Consider the following 17021-nt stretch of genomic DNA (forward strand, 5'->3'; position numbering starts at 1 on the left):
GCTGCTATTCATTAGACTTCTGTTTCTGGAGATCTGGGCTCCTGCTTTGCACCTGCTTTTACCTTCCCTTAGGCCCCCTCCACTTGTAAGCCTGAAAACATTGTCCTTCCCAGGAGCTGCACCACAACCAGTGCTCTCAATCCAAAGGTGTTCATGTCTCTGAGCTCCTGGACCTTTCCCTGTCTGTGTGCACAGTGCTCTGCCTTGGGGAAGATGCCCTGGGCAGCAGGGAATGACACCAAAAGCCCACAGACCAACTGTATTAAAGCAAAAATGTAGCCATTTTGTGTATTTGCAGCCTTTCCTGTAGAGCTGGCCCTTCCTATGTAGTCCTTCACAGAACCATATTCTTCCTTTCAGGGGATTCACAGGAGGACAAAAGAATGAAGATGTGAAACAGGATAAGGATGATGTACTAAATATATTCTCTGTGGCTTCAGGACACCTGTATGAGAGATTCCTACGGTGAGTTGAGAATTTATAATCCCAGTGTGCCAAATGGTAGTGTCTTTGCACAAGGAAAAAGGTTACAATGCAAGAGTGTAAAAACCCTACTTTTTCAATGCTTCAGAAGTCCACTAGAATCTGCATATGCTGTGTCATAGGAACTTTTGTCTGCATAGCATTCATGAGTTAAAAATAAACTTTGTTTAATAGATGGTGTGTTGCTGTCCTAAATTTTGTCACTACAATATCACCAATGTATTGTTAAGGAGTTACAGAATAGGTCACAGTTGCTTTGGAAAGAATCTGAGCTTCTGTTATTCTCCAAGGATTGTGAAAGCCAACAGGTTGTGTATTCTCTGCCTAGTTAAAATACAGAGATGTTGGGGGTTTAGTAATTTTGTAGATTAAATTAAGCAATTTGCAATAGATTGAAGCTACCCACATTTTCTTTATGCATGCAGTTACCTGACACCTAACTGTAAATAGTTTAATCAGGTAGCCCAACAGTTTGTAATTTATTACACAGGTCACCTTTCATGGCTGCCACTTGTTCCTGTAACTGCTTTATTTTTTTTTCTCTCGATAGCATAATGATGTTGTCTGTGCTGAAACACACCAAGACTCCTTTAAAGTTTTGGTTTCTGAAGAACTACTTATCACCTACATTCAAGGTTTGTTACTAATTAGAAATTCATTTGGTGGTGGGGAAAGATGCCACAAGCTGCTTCCTCCTCCCTTCCCAATGCTGCAGCATCACTTGGCTAAAGCTGCACTCACCCAAAGCTGGAGAAAGCCTCCCAGATGAGAAGGTCAGCTGATGTGGCAGTGGGTCAAGTTTTTCTAGTACAAAAATTCTTCCAATGTTTTTTTCTCGTTTTACATGCTCCCACTTACACTGCTTTGTACACCCCTGAATAATTGTCCCATCTGTGAGTTTTTATGATTTGAGTAATGCATTCTTTTAAACTCATCTGTGGATCACTGTGAAAGGCTCAAGGAATTGTGTGGATAAAAATGCTGAAATATTTCGTTGTCTTAGGATAGTTGGCTCTACAATCTGTCCTGCTTGTTCAGCTTGGGGCTCAGTGTTTTGTGTGAATTAACAATGAAACTAATTTTCTTTGTGCTATTTAATTTCCTGATGTTCTGTGCCTTAGACTGAAGTCTGTCTCTTGTAATGTGCTTTTCTTTTTCCTGCAGAGGAACAAAGAAATGAGATAAGCTGCTTTTTTCCCCTCCCTCTGCAGGAGTTCATCCCATACATGGCCAAGAAGTACAATTTCCAGTATGAACTTGTCCAGTATAAATGGCCACGCTGGCTGCACCAACAGACAGAGAAACAGCGCATCATCTGGGGTTATAAAATCCTCTTTCTAGATGTGCTCTTCCCATTAGCTGTTGATAAAATCCTGTTTGTGGATGCTGATCAGGTAACACAGAGGCTGAAGTTATTTGATCTTTTGGTTTTTCTTTCTTTCTTTTTTTTTTTTTAATAATAAGGTTTTGAATATGAATTCCACGTGGTTGGAAGGGTTGCAAATTTGAGCCTTTCATAGGCATGACTGGAGGTTGATTCTGTAATTACTGCATGCTTCACTGGGGGCTGGGTTTTGTGCCTGTTTCCACAGGACTGGTTTTATTGGCCTGTCTTTTACTGTTATCTGGTTCCTCATTCACTCACTGTGATTCCAGCTAGTTTGCCAAAGAGATTCATTTCACCCTTCCATGTTTCCAGTTCAGTCTGTTCTCCCAGCCTTCAGATCACTAACCACAGATGGTATTTTCCTAACCACCCTGCCCTCCCAGGCCCCTGCTTTGAACTTGGCCACATCTGAGTGGCTTTGAGAGGAGGAGAAGGCAAATCCCTTGTGCCCAAGGCCATGTCCTGCTGCAAGGGACACGGGACTGGAAGGCTTCGTGTGTGCCCACTCCTCAACAGGTGGAAATTGCAGGAAATCTGCACAGTGAGAGCTGCCAAAACTACTCTCAAAAATACATTAAATGAGGAGTACAGATTATCAATAAGTGAGCATAAACTGCCTTGGGGGTTTTGGCACGTGTACAGTACGATGCCTTGCCAGGTCAAACTTAAGCTGAAGGATGAGTTAGGAGAGATTTCCAGCTACCCAGTTGTCATTTTAGACAGTTTGTTTCTCTGCTTGTGAGGGATATTAAGGCATTCTTTTCCCATTAGAGTGGTATTTTTAAAGTAGTGCTAGTGCCACATCTGTGTCAAAAAGACATTAAAAAGCTTTCATCCCTGAAGGGTCTGCAAGCACTGAAGAGGAAGGGGTATCAAGAATCACAGTAGAGTTCATGTATAGTGAGAATTCTTGCTGCTTGTTAAGGAATGGTTTTGCACTTCAGCTGTCAAACCAACCCCCATCAGCTTATTTGAAGCTCTATTTTATTTGCTCCAGCTCTAAGGGCAGGAGAGGCAACACCTTTTGTGCTGTATTTTTGTACTACATACACATAATACAAAAGACTGCCACTTACATCAGGTAATTCTTCCTTTTTCTGTTTGCTCAGTTTAAATTAAATCCTGTACAGCATTTGCAAATAGCCTGTGGCAGGCTTCTAGAAATCAAAATAAAATGTCCTTTCCCTTCAGATTGTGCGCACAGATCTAAAAGAATTGAGGGATTTTAATCTAGATGGTGCTCCTTATGGATATACTCCATTCTGTGACAGCAGAAGGGAAATGGATGGCTACAGGTTCTGGAAATCAGGATACTGGGCAAGTCATTTAGCTGGAAGAAAATACCACATCAGGTACTGAAGAATTCTTTTCTTTTCTTTTTTTTTTTTTTCAAAATAGAGGGGTAAAGTTTTTGTTGCTTCTTAGACTTAGCAGAAAACTAGCTGAGGTTCTTTTTGCTTCCTGTTGCCTCTTTAAGGTTCCATGGCCTGTGGTTCCTTGGAAGCACTAGGGACTGAAGTTATTTTCAGTTATCTTCAGTATGCTACAACTTTTACAGATGAAGAATGAAGTGTAAACTGACATCTTCCTTTGTTAATAACAAATGTTGGAACAGGGACTGCAAGACAGCAAAGCTAGGATAGATTTGTTGAAAATCCTTTCTAGTATCTGCCATGACCTTGTTAGAGCTGCTTTCCTTCCTTGTAATTGATCATCTGATGTGCTGCCACCCTGAGATTGTTTTAGGGTGTTGTGTCTTAGGGGTCTGGTGGGGCTGCAGTGTCACCCCAGTGAAATGTCATTACTAATTGTATCATCCATGTAGTGCTCTGTATGTTGTGGATCTGAAGAAGTTCAGAAAGATAGCAGCTGGAGATCGACTGAGAGGCCAGTACCAGGGTCTGAGTCAGGACCCAAACAGTCTGTCCAACCTTGATCAGGTGTGTTTTACTGTCTTTCTTTTCTTTTATTGGGCTGTGGTGTCCAGTTGGGACTGGGTTTTTTCCAAAGGACTTTGTTTGGAGTGGGATGAAGTGTTGATTTATATTTGCATTGGGAAAAAAAGAAAACTCCTACAAAAGTTAACCTTCACAATACTGTTGATTTGGGAGGAGGCTTGCTCCTCCCATTCTGCACCCTGTGGAAACAGCTACTAACTCTCACTCTGCCCAACAGGATTTACCAAACAACATGATCCACCAAGTACCAATTAAGTCCCTCCCCCAGGAGTGGCTGTGGTGTGAAACGTGGTGTGACGATTCCTCCAAGAAGAGAGCAAAAACCATTGATCTGGTAAGTGCAGGATGATTCCCTCACTCTTCCATCACATTAAAATGCAACAACCAGTTTTAGAGGCACTTCCCTCCCTCAGCCTGTATTGCTACTTGCACGTTTTCAGTGCTTGAGTTTTTTCCATTAGCTTCTGTATTTCTCTTACCTGGAGCAGTGGCATTATTATGAATTTGGAAAGAGACTTGGCACTCTTCTCTAGCTGAAATAAAGGCACATGTTGTTCAGCACCAGCAGACTGATCCCTGCAGGGGGAAGCATACCTCTGTTGAGTACAGAAACCTTTTGTAGCCTCTCTGTTCTGTTTGCAGTGTAACAACCCAATGACCAAAGAGCCCAAGCTGCAGGCAGCCATGAGGATAGTTCCAGAATGGCAGGACTATGATCAAGAAATCAAACTGCTCCAGAGTCATTTCCAGAAGGAAAAAGAAATGGGAACACCAGCTAAGATGCCAGGACAACACACACATGGTAATCTTTGTATTTCTGTGACTTTCTCTGTGCCTGTTGGTCTTGTGCTCTTGTCCTCCCTCACTGTGAGCTTGTGCCATGCACAGGGCTGAATGAGGGAATGAAGGCTGAATTAAATCTGCAGGCAGTGCAATGGGATGGAAGGGCCTTGCTGAGCAAGTTTGGTGTGATTGAACCTAATTCTGAAAGCCAGAGAACAGACTTGTTCCAGTTCTGTAAAAGACCCTCACTGTTTTTGCAATTTTCTGAGCTTGGCCTTATCTTAACCCTTAAGGAAGTGCTGCTACACACTGAGGGTGAGAATTGTTCTCCAGGCACTGGTACCTTGCAAAGAACAAGTCTTGGGAGGCTGTACTGATTTCCAAACCAATCTGCCAATTGAGGCAGCTCAAACTGAGAGCTCATTTTTCTCTCTTCTTCTACAGATCCAGCAGCACATGTGGAATTATGATCCATGGAGAAACATTCAAGTTAGACTTTTTCATAGACAATTTTTATATCAAAAGCTAGTTTTTTTCCGGTATGTCTGCAAAACTGCTGAATAATTGAATGAGATGATGTATGCATTTCTATTACTTGCCTTTGGGTTAATTTCTGCATATGAAATAGGATCTGGAGTGCTGGAATTATCATTACTGGTGTTTTGCACCTGTGGTGGAGATGAAAGACCCCATGATGGAATTTAGTGTTTCAGGAACAAAGCTTCACAATCCACCAGAAGAGTGGAACACCCTGTTCTTTCAGCTGTTGCTGCCTCCACCACTGCTGAAGCTCCAGTTTAGCCTCAGATCTAACTTGAGAGTCTGGGAATTGCAGACATATGTCCTAATTTCATCTGATGGACATAATTTTTCCAGGTAACATTATAAAGTTCTAAATTATGCCTTGAATTTGGGACACTGTTTCACCTTCAGGTTTTCAAGCAATTGAAAATGCTTCTTGGATTTGTTCAGTCTGCCCTTGACTTTGTAACAAAACTGGTATTATTTTGATTTTTTATTTCCTGTCTTCATGTATTGCCCAACTTTTGATGGTTTGGCTTAATCTAAAGTTCCCACAATCTATTTAAATGCCCATCCAAATGCCTGAAGTGAGCAGAACACAGAATTTGGCAGCTGAGTTCATCCTAGCCAATATGACTTGAATCAAAGTGCCCTCCCTTCCTCCTGCTCCAAGTGTAAATGAGTCTGCAAAACTGGTAGGGCCTTACTCTTGCTGTGGTTCACTGATTCATGAATGTTTTTTTCTTTATGAAAAATCTGTGGAAGCTTGGAAGTTTATCATCATGTAAATTTCATTAACTTTATTTTTCTTCAAACAGAGATGTCACATCAATAAAAACTTCAGAGTTCTTAGGTCTTAAGCTCTAGTTCCCACTTAGTCCTTTGATCACCCTCTTTCCTTGCAAACATTACAGTCCCAATTTGATTATGGGGTTTCTGGATATTTCACTTGAATTTGCTTCCATTCTCTGCATAGACAAGAAGGTCTCTTCTTGCAAGCATTGATTACCCCAGGCTAGTTTTATCATTCATATTCATGTCTTCATTTTTAAAGATGCTGCTGCCATAGTTCTGTACTATGAACATAGCAATTAAAGAAAATGCTCAAACCCAGTTTCCCTCATTCTGTAGGGTTAAAAGTCTGCTCCCTGTAGCACTGAGGAGTTGGAGAGTTGAAATGTTAAGAACTGAAAGGAGATTTCTAATAGAAAATACAGTCACCTATGCAGCTTGAGAAATCCAAACTTTTTTGGTTTTTGTGCCTCCTGTGTTTTTATACAGGTAAATGTTTTGTGCTGTATGACTTTCAACCCAATCATAATCCTGACTTAAGATCCTGTTCTGGAATTGCTGTGTTATAAATGCTGTCATGTTTTGGAGGAATCTGAAAGAAGCCATCAGTTGTAGTGTTTAAACTATTCAGTAGCACGACTTCAGAGAAGCAGCAGCTCTTCTCCAGCCAGCTGAAGGAAGGGCCCAAACTCTTAAAAAAAGCACATTAAGAGCACCCTACAGATTTTATCAGCTTAGGTATTTCCCACTTTGTGGAGTTTTAAATTCAGATAGTCTGTCTGGTGGCTCTGGAAATGATGGGTGAGGTGCCTTATGCTTCCCATCAAAACTGCTTCACGTAAGGATAAGCAGACTTACAGCAGCAGGACTTTCTTCTAGTGTAAAAAACAATACACTGCCAACAAATGAATTACCTGTTATGTTAATTAGCCCCTTTTAAACAGCTAAGACAGCACAGGTAAGATTGTCCTTTCTGTGCTCAGCTACAAATCACTTTGGCCTTGCTGGAGCACGAGGAGTGGCACAGGAAGAAGCAGGCAGCAGCTGTGCTCCACCATTCTCTCCAGGGCTGGATGGGGAAAGAATGTGCTCAAGCCCTCAGAACAAGAGCAGCTTTCTGTGAAAAAAGGCCCTTTCCTATCTAGAGCCATATTTGGCTTCTTTTTTCCCCCCCAAATTTTATTAGGAGCCACAAGACTGAGAATAAAGCAACTTCTTAAATTCAGTACATTTACAATGCTTCGTTGAATAAGAAAATACTTCTAAATTAAATGTCAGTTACAGTTTCTTTTTTGCATTGTTCTCCTTCATTCTGATTGTTAATGTATGTACCTGAACACCCACACTATTTTTTAAAAAATTTTAAGATCTATCTAGCTGTGGAGGAGATTTTTGTTACCTCTAGCTAACAGACACCGTGCTCTTCAGTTTTTATACAGAAATAAAAGTCATCTAGTTCACAATTGATACAGAAAGAACCCAGAGCCATACTGTGCAATTCTATACCTTTGCAGCACCCATAAGAGTCCTGTAGCTGGTCTCAAGTACAATACAAAATGCAGATTGTACTGATGATTCTGAATGTGAACTATTCCCATTTTTTCTGAGAAGCTGCCTTTTACTTCCACTCAAAAATAACAATCAAAAAGAGAATAATCACTTCTTTTGGATCTGTGCATATGTTTGCTCTTAGATGCTCAGTGGGGCCTTGAAAGACAAATAGTTTGTCACCCCCATCTAGAAAAAGCATCTTGGAGTGAGATGCTTAATGAAATGGAGCTGCTGCTGATCACAGCCCTGATGGCCTGGTCCTGTATCTTGTAAGATTGATGATAATTAGAAAAGGGGATTGCAGAGGTCACAGTGTAGTTTTGGATCCCTCAGACTGGAAAAGCCACTTCTTGGGGTAAAGTGATGATGTTGTTCCCATCTCTGGCCACAAGCAGCTTGACCTCTTGGTGAGGGCTTACACTTGAGAAATGCCCTGTACTTTTATTTTAAAAGGAAGATTTCACTGCCTGACTAAAAAGCAAATAGCAAAAAACCAAAACTTTTAAGATTTCTCTTTCATTTGGCTATATGGGATTATAAAGAAAATGAAAGAGACATGTACAAAGCAGTAAATATCCAGTAACAGTCTTAGGAACCAAAACATTTTTAAAATTATGACCTGGTTTTACCCAAATCTTCTGTAATCTGTTCAAGACTATTCCAGAATTCTGTGTGGCACCTATCCCAAGTGACCCAAGGTATGGGGAGTTCCCTTGAGTGAACCTTGCTGAGATCACAGTGGTAACAACAAGATCCAACATAATAAAACCTCTGCTGTTCTTTACCCACGTCTCTCCTGTCAATTGCTTTGGGGCAGATAACTGAGCTTTTAATAGTGTTCCTTGGAGTGCATTTTTCACTTCTTATATGCAAGTGTTGGGATGCTGTTGAAAAGCTAGAAGGGAGAAGGAGGAGTTCCTCCTCCCAGCCAGCCTTGTTAATCATGGTATTTGAGTAACCCCTAAACTGAGGCACTTGTATTAAGCAATAGGAATATTTTATATAAATCTATGTTTTAGGTCTGTTTTTTTTGGAACTCTACCTACTGCTACTTAAGAAGAATGTTTGTGTGTCAGCTTTCTGTCATTTCTTCATTTGATTTGCTTTTACACTGATACCTCACAGTAAGCACTTGGAAAGGGATCCTCCAGAAATGCTTCCAAGTCCAGAGGTGTGTCTGAAGTTCTTTCAGAGCTGGGAATGAATTCCAAACTCCTGTGGGACTCTCAGAACTTCTGTACCAGAGCATCTTCATTAATCAAGAGCTATAAAAGTGGACACAGGGAGCCCAATGGAATGCTACTGAGACATGCACTTACCTTCTGTCTGAACTTGCTCAGGTTTGGAAAATGAGACCAAATCCTAGGAGACAGCTAAAAGGGGAAAAGGAGGCAGCCAGAAAGAATAAATACACACAGTATATGCCTGTGACCTCAACAGGATTTTGTACTCCCCCCACTTTTGCTTTTGGAAGTACCTGTTTAAGCATGTAACTGTACATACTTAATGCTGAAGAACTGATCCCAGTCCACTCCCAAAGAGCTGCAGAAATGAGAAAAATTCTGATAGGGGAGAAGGGATGCAAAAAGTAGTTTTGAATCTTTTTTTTTTACAAAATTTTTAAAAGTTGCATTAACCTGAATACAACAGGTTTCTTTGATGGGCAAACTGTCCCATTCCTTGCTGGTTTTGCTGTGTATCATTTAGGCTCTTTCTGGGGAAGACAGAAAACCACATGAGGGCAGGCAGCACTTTGTCTACAGGCAAACAAATCACCTGTCCACAAGCTGCTCCTGCTGCCCATTTCCATGGACTTTATTTTAAAAGGAAGATTTCACCGCCTTACTAAAAAGCATGTTGCAGAGAAATAAGACTTTAGGATTTCTCTTTCATTTAGCCATAAGGCCATATAAGAAAATGAATACTTGCACTGACTTAACAAGATAAAAAGTCACTAAAATGCATTTCAGAGTCAGACAGCAGCAGTTATGCTGCTCTTATCCCCAGGGCTGAGACAGAGGGACAGGGATCCCTCACGCCAGTCTGCCTTGTATGCTGTGCTAAGCCTGAAGGGATCCTGCTCCCAAATTGCTGGTTTGGCCCATCCAAGGCACACCTGGCAGTTCCTGTGCACACAAAAATGTCCCTGAGCTTAGCACAGAGCACACATCAGCACTCTGAGCTGTGCTCTGGGGGCAGCAGCCTTTCCTGCCCCATCCTGGGGGCTCCTTGCTGCAGCCAGCTCTGTGCTGTGCTAACAACCAGCCAGCACTGCCTGGAGAGCACAGGCTGCTGCATTTAATGCAGTCCCAGCAAACCCCTGCAGCCTGCAGCACAAGGGAAGCCTCTTTATCCACACAGGGCCTTTCTGGCTGGAAGTTCTCTGCAGGCTCTGCCCAGCTTGCCAGGCCAGCCTCGCTGGTGAGTGAGGTGCCCAGACTGCAAACCTGCAAAGGGGAACCAGAAGCAGCCCTCATCAGTCCTGGAATTCCTCTCCACAGCTGCATGGTGCCTCTGCCACACGTTTCACCAGCTGTAGCTGTCCAGAACACATCTTCACCTACTCTGTCCAAACAAGTGCAGCCTGGTTTGCAGTCACTGCAGAAATGCACCTCAGGGCAGGAGTTCAACCTGCACCCTCTGCAGCCAAGACTCTCCAGCCTGCCATCCCCAACTCAGAGTGGCCAGCAGGACATCAAGCACAAGGAACTGACCTTCCCAAACCCTGCCACTCCCCCAGAGCAGCCCTGCAAGTCACCACAGAGAGATTCATTGTGACACTGGATTTACACTGGCTAACAGTGACAGTGTAAATATCCCAACATTCAAAGCTGCCCACAAGGAAATTCCTCTCCATTCACTCTAGCCACCTCCTCTTTGCCACATAACTCTATTTACCCAGTCCTGAGGATGGCTTATGCATTATACTCTCCATCTGTTTTGAGTTAACCTGTGGATCTTCACTAACTTGGAGATAAAGACCTCTCCCCCAGTCTCCCTTTTCTTTCTGCATGTGTGCTGGCTGCTCCTTGGAACCCAGGGAATTCCCTCACTGGGACACTGGGAAAATCATTTCTCTCTACCAGGGTTTATTGCTGCCTAGACTTCATTAAGACCACTGCTAAAAAAGATTCCTTTATTCTTGGAATAGATTGAATTTGTTCCTTTTTAGGAACTGGAGATGGGTGAGGAAAGAGAACAGCATTTCTTCTGTGTGAAAAGCTGGAACAAAGAACTCCACAATACACCTGATTATGGCACAGCAGGGTCCTCTCCTGCTCCTGGGCAACAGGAAACATGATCAGCCATTCTCCTTCTCTCCCTGGTGTTACAACACTTGAGCACAGATACCCCTGGAAACTCAGAACCTGCCTGGCTGTGCCTGGGGGATGTGGATTTGCAGAGGATCTGATGAGCCTCAAGGTGTGTGTGTGTGTGTTTGTGTGTCAAGCACTCCCTGACAGCACCACTTGGAAAGCCAAGAAATTCCTGACCTTTCCCAGGTCACAGAGATGAGAAGGAAGGACCAGGACATGCTGTGACCTCTCAGCTGCCTCACCAGTGCCACAGCTCAGTGCTCTCACCATTCCTCCTGTGCTCAGCAGAGTCACCTTGTGTTCAGCTTTTGGCTTCCTCCTGAAAGATACAACAAAACAGAGAACCTGCTTTGTTTCCTTAAAATTAGTTTTCAACAGTAAAAGTGCTTTTTTTTTTTTTTTTTTTTTTTTTCCTGGGGAGTTTCCAGCACACAACTTCCCCTTTTCTGAGGAAAGTTTCCACTACACATACATTTCCTTCCTCTGCTGGAAAGAGCTGGTCTCAGTTCTTAGACTCTTATTCTACAACCTTTTCCCTCCATCTAAGTGTTTATTTGGTACAATAAATATGCAGTAGGTACTTCCAGACATCAAAATATCCCCCTTAGCCTTTAGACTGTTTTCTTGATATTCTCTCCTTTGCTTGGTTTGAGTGTATTTTAATTTTTGGGTTTTTTTATAAATAAAATGGCACCAGAACTGGATACATTCAATTTCATCAACACTACACCAAGAAAACATGTTTATATGTGTGTGTATTTCTGTATATCCATCCTCATCCTCTAAGTATTTGTCTTTCATACCATCAAGCTCCACAGGAATCCTTCCACCCAACCCACTGAGAATTTCTTATGAACTGCTTTGAATCCACAAGGATTACCAAAACTCCTTGTTGACTCAGGAATACAGCCCCCTATTTCCTGCAAGTCTTTGTGTTTCATATTCCTAAATGTGCAGTCTCAAACTTGCCAAATTACCAAAAAGCTTGTGTGGTTCCCCTGCAGAAGAGGCCTCAGGAGCTGGTGCTGTGTGTGAGATTCACCACAATTGCTTCCAGACCTGCAGGAATAACAGTGCAAGGGAGAAGACTCTCCAACACCTTTTTGATAGGGATTCCCACTAAATATTACTACTAAAACTTTGCTAACTGGGTTTTCATTCTTTCTACCATGTGCCCCAGCAATACAGTACCTTTGTTTTGGAGCACCAAGGATTTTTTTTTTGAACTGTTTATTGCTACACTCAGTGTTGCTATTTCCCCAAACCTAGAACTCGTCAAAGTTACACTGCTTTGACAAGAATTATGTCCCATAAAAACCCCTCAAGAGTAATTTCAGCTCTCAAGGCACCCCTGATCTCCCAGGAGCTTCCCCTCTGGTTTCAAATTCATGTTTGGACAAGTAGCTCTTTGCTGAGCTTCTCTGGAACACGTGCCTTATCTTCCATCATTTATCAAAACCTAACTTCATTGAGTCAGTGACTCCTCCAGACATCTCTTCAGACTTTCTAAATACCAGCTACTGAGTTGTCCCTTTAGAAAAATCATAAAACACCAACTACCAAACATCTATTGCACCACACTGATGAAAGAAATCTCAATACAGGTGATATTTTAAAGATTTTTACATACAGCACACAGATGCTTTTTATGTGTCCTGCTTCTTATTAAAACAATTTTGCCATCTTCACCTAATAAAGCTTGACAAGTTAGGAACATTTTCCCAAATGTTCTGCTGCTGTCCCTTGAATTGAATTGTATTTAAGATGTCTTCAAGGTTGTGTTTTTCTCTCTTGGGGAAATCAGGCCTTGTCTCTGCTGGCAGCCACCGAGGCCAGTGAGCTGCCTGAATTCTGCTCCTGCCCCAGGAACGTGGCTCTAACTCTGAGTGGAGCCACACTGGTGGGATTTTCTGGGAAAACTCACTGCTGCTGCTCTGTTCAGATCTCTGTAAGAGCACACTGCTCTGCTTTCACATGCCATAGCCTCAAAAATAAATCAGTGGCTGCTTTTGCCCTCCTGAATCTTGTGGTTATTTGTCCCAGCATCACTGACTACTGGTTTGAAAGGTCTCACCTGAGTCCCCAAAGCCAGTACCTTGATAGCACAGCCACTTTTGCAGAATCTCCTTCCCAAATGTATCCAAATCCCATTAAATGAGCTGGGTTTTCACTCTCCCACCCTACTGCTCAAACCCCAGCACAGTGAGTGTTGCAGATCATCACCCTGTTGCCCATCTCGGCTTACAAATAGCAATGTCACACTCTTTTCCCCTCACACCAACATTTGACTTTAACTTTTACAGCTTTTTTAGTTTTCCTCTCTGCCACCATCCCTTTCTCACTGAATAAACCAGCCAGGTTCTTTAAAAAAAAAAAAGGATCTTATAGTAGGTGACACAATTTTCTGTTGGCTGTCAGAATCATGGTGGGCTCTCTAAGGGAGTTTTAGCAGTGTGGTACTCTAAGATTTTAAAGAGAAGGATTTGGAGTGTACTGCACAACGATCTCAGGAGATGTTCTGAGCTGTAGATGGAGCCCTTGCCCTGCTTTGAAAATCCACAAGTGCCTGCTGACCCCTTCCTGCAATTTCCAGCCGTTTTTAAAGTGGGAAAGACCTTTTTCCCGTGTGGTCTAGTGTGGCCTTCCACCAAAAAAAAGAAAGAAAAGAAAAGTGCTTCAGTGCTGTGCTCACCACAGTCAGTGGGTACCAGCTCTGTGTGGTACTGATCACTCACTGGAGCTGCTGCTATTGGAAGGCTTTTCAATTAAATTTGAATATAGTGACCTTGACAATGTCTAAGTGCTTCCAAGAAAAGGAGCAGCCAAACAGATCAAATTCTGGACTTATTGTGGCTCAGTTTTGCTTTGTTTGGCTGCTCTGGTGATTAGATGAGGGGTTTTTTTTACTGCTTATTAATAATAAAATGAAGTTAAACTATTATTTCAGTTACAACCAACTTTCCAGTGCAAGTCATGAGCCAACACAGAGATCTCTGCACTATGTTGAGGTTTATTTGCTCCACTCCCTTGTATCCAGTCAGGACTATCACAAGCTCTTTGACAAGAGTGGGCAAAAAATCTTGTAGAAGGTAATTCAGAATGACCTGCATAACTCAAGAATCATCTTCCTGCCTCCTCCTTTCATGGCAGAAAGGACTCAGATGTAAGGGCAGAAGACTGACCTTCTCACAGGAAGATCCTGTTTCCAACAGGAACTCTAGTCTCACATCCCACTCAGAGAAACACTCCTGCCTGCCTAACATCAACACCTAAAAGCTAACATAAGGTTTAAAATCAAATATGTACTTTCCAGACTTTGATTCTATTCGCTGGTGTAACCAATAAATCTGGTTTCTTTAAAGGGTGAGCACTGGCTATGCAGTCAATGTGTGAATGTGTGTCCCCTTCTTCTGTGTTTGCAAAGGGACTGAGGCACAAAGTACCTGTTACCATCAGAGGGGCACAGAGAGCTGAGGATATGCTCTATCTACACTTTAAACAGCTGAACTTCCACATTTTTGCCTGAGTTTCCAAGCCTTTCTGCTTACTTCTTCTGGACAAACCTCCTGGGGTGCAAGATGCAATCCTCTTCCTCATTGCCACAGTTCCTGCTTTGCCTGTTTTCCCTCCACCAGAGCTGATGCATGAAAAATCTCTTGCCAGCTCATATACACGGAATAATAAATGTATCTGATCCCTCTGTGTCACTGATCAAAGCAAGAATTGAATTCTAAAAGGAGAAATGTGATCTGAAGACAGTCAGCCCCATAAATTGAATATTTTAACATTTGGAGGTTGATTTTAAAAGCTCTTCAGCAAAGGCCAGGAATTTTAGGGATGAAGGTATCAAGGAATGAGATTTAAAGAACTCTTAACTACAGGGACCCAACCTTGCAACCTCCCAAATGCTGTCCAGCTCGTTTCCTCATTCATTCATTTACCTAAAGCTGTGAAGCCTTTGTGTCTGTGCAGCAGAGAACAAGAGAGAAGCTGCTCCTGTGAATCAGCAGCTGCTCAGAGCATTGCCCACAGCACTGGCCAGTGCACCTGGAGCAGAGAAATCTGAGAAATCCATCTGCTGCCAGCTACAGCACAGACTTGGAGGAAGAAATTAATTCCTTAGACAACAAAACCCCCCAGTCACTACCCCACAGCAGCCACAGGATTTAAAAGAAATACTTGTTTTACTTTCTTTTCTTACCTTCTTCATATTTGAGCCTAGTACGGAGATGAATCTGAGATGCACTTTTTGTGTCATGATCATCCAATTCAAACTCAGACCCAAACTTCCCTCTGTTGGCATCTACAGCTCCCTGAGGTGGGGAGCAAGGGGAAGAAGTCACAAGCCTGGACCACTGCAGAATCTGAAACTCAAAATGGATTTCTAAGGCACAGAACACTGAGCCCACCTGTGCTCACCCAGGTGTGCCCATGAAGAAGAGGGGAGTGGTTTCTCAAGGTGTCTCCTAGGCTTTCTCCAGAAAGAGTTCAGAGGTGTCCAACTCCAAAAAAAACATTAAAAAAGAAAAGGCTCTTCATGCTCCCAGCTTGTGTGACACAGGAGAACCACAGGTTCAGTAATTAAAGAATTGCTGAAATCAGTAGCCAGGTGATTCCAATAATCAAAATTGAAAACACAGCCAGAAGGAAAGGAAAGAATTCATCATCTAATTATAAAAGCAGCACACAGCCTTCTCTAACTAATCTAGTAGCAGAAGGGAAGTGATCAAATAAAAACAAGCAGAACTGAACTACAAAGATAGGAAAACAAACCAAAGAAACCCTCTATTGCTGAAATGATGGACTCATGACCTGAAAGCAGATACATTATTTATTTCAACTATTTATGTCCTTTTTTATTCCCTTTTGGCTCTGATTTGCTGTCACTGGTGTGTTACAAGGTCATTAGTAATGCATAGCAATAAATAATATATGCACAGTCACACAACTGAAATTTGTTTGTAACTTTGGCCGTGTGAGCATCTTGAATTTATTACACTTGGGCCTTTTTCTGCATGGTGGCTAAGACCTGTACACACAGACTAGTTCTAACCTATAAAACAACAACTACAACATTTGGAGCTAAATTCTGGAGAGAAAGCAGACATGGAAGTGCTCAGCCCAGAGAGCTGCCAGGAGGAATGAACTGAGGCAGAGTTTTGGTCAGACAGTTCCATACCAAACACCTCCTCTGTCCTTCAAAACAGCCTTTTGGATCCACAACTCACAACATTTCCATTCAGGTAAAAGCAACAAGTGACCATACTTATGTGTCCAGAGCAAAAAGAGCTCAGCACATAGTAAGAACACAAAATAGAGACATTCTAGCTTTAGAAAGTAAAATTTGGATTTTAAAGAAAAAAAACAAACAACAAAACCCAAAAACTACCAACCCTGCACTGTACTAATGCTTTTTACTGTTATTAGCAAAGTAGTAAAATAGAAATCAATTCCTTTCTAAACATCTCACTGTGAGTGAACTGCAGAATGGGGTGACACAGGTGCAGTCTGAGCTGCACCTACTTCAAATACACATATATATAAATATAAATATAAATACACTTCAAATATATTCCCAGTGAGAGCTGGTCCCAGCCCCGTTTCTTTCACCCATTGCATTAACTGCACACCTGGAAAGCAAATAGGTTCAGCAAGCTGGTCTGATGAGAACAAATGTTTGGGGCTCTTTCTTTTGGTTTTTTGGGGTTGTTTTTGCCAGTCCAACTTTCCAAACATGCTGATTCTAAGGCCACATTGTCACTATGTACAAAAAGAGTGGGAGCACATGAATTTAAAAAGAAAAAAACAAATTAACAAAAACAAACAAAAAAGCCTTTCTTTAGTGGTAGGGCAGAGATGGTGTGGTGAGATGGGACTAAGCTCATTTCTCAAAGCTGCTGAAAATTACATAAAATTAGATGCAATGTAGAAACAAACCTTTAAAGTAAAAGCAAGGAATTAAATGAAATCCTGTAGTTGTTAGTGAGAATACAACTGAACTTTCTGATGCCTGATCCAAGTCACTGCATTAACAACTCATATATCCATTGAAGCTGTAAATAAGCAGCCTAGAAAAACTCCCTTTATATATTTATATAGAAATTTTATATAATTTTATATATAAATATTACATATATATATATAAAAATATATAAATATTATATATATATATATTCCTCTGGTGTCATGCAATATATTCACATTCTAAGTATTTACTTAGCAATCCCC

At 41.8% G+C, this 17021-nt stretch overlaps 1 protein-coding gene and 1 long non-coding RNA gene across 5 annotated transcripts in view; one reads left to right on the forward strand and one right to left on the reverse strand.

Moving 5' to 3' along the window:
* Positions 1-8260, forward strand: part of UGGT1 (UDP-glucose glycoprotein glucosyltransferase 1) — a 41431-nt gene extending 33171 nt beyond the window's left edge. For all 4 annotated transcript variants that reach the window (XM_015637907.2, XM_015637910.2, XM_015637909.3 and 1 more), the window contains 8 exons: positions 361-465; positions 1034-1118; positions 1695-1877; positions 3062-3222; positions 3696-3810; positions 4046-4162; positions 4471-4630; positions 5056-8260. In XM_015637907.2, coding sequence (XP_015493393.1) covers positions 361-465; positions 1034-1118; positions 1695-1877; positions 3062-3222; positions 3696-3810; positions 4046-4162; positions 4471-4630; positions 5056-5081 — 952 coding nt within the window. In that variant the 3' untranslated portion in view covers positions 5082-8260. The remainder of the gene's footprint in view (positions 1-360; positions 466-1033; positions 1119-1694; positions 1878-3061; positions 3223-3695; positions 3811-4045; positions 4163-4470; positions 4631-5055) is intronic.
* Positions 8261-10289: 2029 nt separating this feature from the next.
* On the reverse strand, positions 10290-15291 carry LOC117244847. The gene is made up of 3 exons (XR_004498666.1): positions 15203-15291; positions 14995-15106; positions 10290-11112 (listed from the first exon to the last, which is right to left on the reverse strand). It is a non-coding gene; the product is annotated as an uncharacterized LOC117244847 (long non-coding RNA).
* Between the last annotated feature and the right edge of the window lie 1730 nt (positions 15292-17021).

The sequence above is a fragment of the Parus major genome, chromosome 9 (assembly GCF_001522545.3).
Source record: "Parus major isolate Abel chromosome 9, Parus_major1.1, whole genome shotgun sequence".
In the NCBI taxonomy this organism is placed as follows: Eukaryota; Metazoa; Chordata; class Aves; order Passeriformes; family Paridae; genus Parus; species Parus major.